The 3,024-nt window shown below is 43.9% G+C and overlaps 1 protein-coding gene across 1 annotated transcript in view; it reads right to left on the bottom strand.

The window, feature by feature from the left end:
* Positions 1-401: 401 nt before the first annotated feature.
* The window catches only part of LOC104617015 (SH3 and cysteine-rich domain-containing protein-like), a gene marked incomplete at its 3' end in the record, with an annotated part of 26,167 nt that continues 23,544 nt past the window's right edge, over positions 402-3,024 (bottom strand). The window contains exons 2-3 of the mRNA XM_010282227.1: positions 1,701-1,977; positions 402-460 (exon numbers count right to left, since the gene is read on the bottom strand). Coding sequence (XP_010280529.1) covers positions 402-460; positions 1,701-1,977 — 336 coding nt within the window. The remainder of the gene's footprint in view (positions 461-1,700; positions 1,978-3,024) is intronic.

The following is a 3,024-nucleotide window of genomic DNA, read 5'->3' as shown; positions in this document are numbered from 1 at the left end:
TGATGATACCAATCTCCATACAACTTCATGAGAAGCTGCCAGAAATGCGAAGGACTTACATTCGCAGCAGGCATTTGTGAAACTAAGCTTTGATAGTACAGAAAACCTTAAAGGACTGGAAAATAAAACCAAAACTCTGGGATCAAAACTCCTCTGTCTCCCTGGGTTCAGTAGAGCTGTGGTGCAGAGTGGATGAAATCAGGCCTCATGTGCTTTAATTCTTTAATTTATGGAAGCAGGATTGTCTTGCATCAGATTTTAAGTCCTGCACGCAGCTGCCTTTTCCAAAGAACACAAGTTCCCCACACAAGTGGGGGACACTGAGCACCCCCATGTGGAAAAGGAGATACCATTCTCTGAAAAATGTTGAGCAATCCTATCAGCATCTTTCAAGAACTTACCATACTGTTATCTGAAAGGCAGGGAATCATGCCAAGGAACATGATTTTCTTAGAGTAAGCTAGAAAAATCACAGACAATAGTTTGTACTCAAAGACCTGCACTACTTCTACATGAAGCTAAACCAGTGTTTCAATCCTTGTTGTGCCTAAAAACCTGGAAATTGTGTCTCTCACTTTCTCACTGCTACACTGCCACTGAATTTATTCCTAATCTACTGTGGTGGGACAACTAGATGATAAGTAGCAAGATGACCAAACCATGTGCATAACAAGCTAGCCACAGCGACGTGAATTTCTAGGACCAGACTTCTGAACAGCAATTCCTGCAGCTTCCCAGAGTGGTGATCGTGCATGTTCTACACCTCCAGCCACCTACCACCACTTCTTTCCCGACCTCTCCTTGCACAGCCCCACGGATAACCTGCAGCATGAAGGCTGGCTGTTTAGGCCTTCCACACTGCACTGAGTATTACGTTACAAGCAGGGCTCAGTATGGAGTTGTTCTCTACACAGTGAAGAGAATAATAAATTATTAGCTCTGTCCTCTATGTCTGTCAGTCAGTCAGTCCCTGGCATTAACTTACATACCCATGGACAGTTTCAGAGAGAAGACAGGGTCATCTTTCAAAGGCACAAAGTTTGAGTGAAGTTTTGTGAGTAGCAGGGATCAGGTAGAAGAATCCCAAGACAGCCGGCAGTGTGCATTCAGCTCTTACTTGTTCTGTTGACGTGGTCTCCCAAAACATGTGTCCTAGACAGCCAACCTGCACACACAAGCAGCTTGGAGCTTACTAGCCAGCAGAGGCTACCTCTTGCCCAACTGTCACTTAGGAGAGGTGTGAGGCAGCTGGAGGAGGTAGGCATGGTTGCCACAGTGAGTGGGAACTGGGGGCACGGCGGGGTGTGGGGGCAGACGCAAGGAGCAAGAGAGTAAGAATTACTGCTGTAGAAAAGAGTAAGGATAGCGGACACAAATTAGCAAGACGGAATTCTGCTCTTTCTAGTGTAACATGCAACAGAGTTTGTGCTTGGTGCTCAGTATAACCTGAACGAGAGAAGAATTTGACTCTAGCTGAAACCCTCACCTGCGATTTGTGATAATAGTATGTGTCTACAAGGCAAGAGATCTGTCAACAAATACAGAACTTGTATTAGCCTATGGCAGATGTAACACAAGTCCAGATCCTTTTTGCATGAATATTATCAAGTAGGCATCTGGGCTCACGTAAGTTATGGGAAGGTCATCCTGCACGTTCTAGTGCTGACACCCACACAGATTAAAAAAAAATAATTTCTTACCAACAATCATATGGTTGCAGACATCGCAGAAGGTGGGTTTTTTGAAGATGTGCTCCTGGAAGATGTGAGCCTTGTTGTTTTCCGGCAGCTGCTGGGCTCTGGTGGGGGAGGACGCCTGGGTCTCTGAGCTGGGAAGCTGCCCAGTGCTTGTGCTCACCTCAGGCATCAAGTCTACTTGCAGTTTCACATCGCTATTAGTCCTCTGGAAGAAATTGTCGGCACTTTTACTCCGCAAGCTTTTGGTCTTGAAGGAGAGTGATCTTTTCAGTTTCTGCAGCTGCAACAAATAAGCCAGTTACAATTACTGCATTTTCCTCTTCAACAGCAAGGCAAGGCTCCTGGTTTTGGGGTGTGCTGTTGACAAGTGAACCTGGGAGCCACTGGCAGACCTTGAACCACCTGAACAATAAAATTGACTTCAGAATTTAATCAGCAATTTCAGAGCAAAGCGAACAGATCCCAATCAGAAAATAAACTACTCTGCATACGCTTTCTGACAGGCAATAAACTGGGTAATTCTAATGAATGCTTTTATTGGTCTTTTCTTTCAGGTATAACGGCAAAGAGGTACTGCAGAGAGTTGTACACACTGGAGAATATATCCTTCATATTCAAGCATGGGAGAACTTAGAGTATTATTCATCCTTGCATGGTCCTTAAGCAGCCTGTAAAGCCATTTCAGGGGTAGCTGTTAAATGGCATTACAAGAGGAGTGAATTCAGCAAATACATTTGATACATTTAGATTTGGCAGAAAAAGAGTTTATATGCAATTTTGTCTGAGAAATTCTTGTTTTCGTTTATTTTTTAAAGGAAAGAAGGCTAAGGAGCAGTAACAGTATAATTAACTAGCCAACTGATAGTTAACATGTAATTAATTAATACCAGTTAACACACATTCACATATATTCTTGTATATTGTACGGATTGTCAGGCTACTAAGCACCACAATACGGCACTATTAACTTACATTTGTTAACTCAAACTCTTTACCTGTGAACTGCCTTGTACCTTATCAGACCTCCTCTCATCCTACCCCCCCCCAAATTTTATATAAGGCTGAGAAGGGCACTAGGCGAGGCACAGAAGCTCTCAGGATACCAGCTACACAAACTTGCGGGTTCATCAACTCTGCCTGCCTGCAAGTAGAGCCCGGGTAAAAGGAAAGTCAGCTCTGCGTGCGCTTCATGTTTGCTGTCGCTGAAGGCTAATACCTATGTATCACCTTCCACTCAGCATTATTCCAACCACTGCAGAATCGTTTCAATCACTGCTGCAATTCTCTGGGTGAATGTGACGTAACAACTGAAATTTTTCATGCCACT

Source organism: Phaethon lepturus, unplaced genomic scaffold (genome assembly GCF_000687285.1).
Source record: "Phaethon lepturus isolate BGI_N335 unplaced genomic scaffold, ASM68728v1 scaffold2710, whole genome shotgun sequence".
NCBI classification, from domain to species: Eukaryota; Metazoa; Chordata; class Aves; order Phaethontiformes; family Phaethontidae; genus Phaethon; species Phaethon lepturus.
This window is presented reverse-complemented; position numbering and strand designations above follow the sequence as displayed.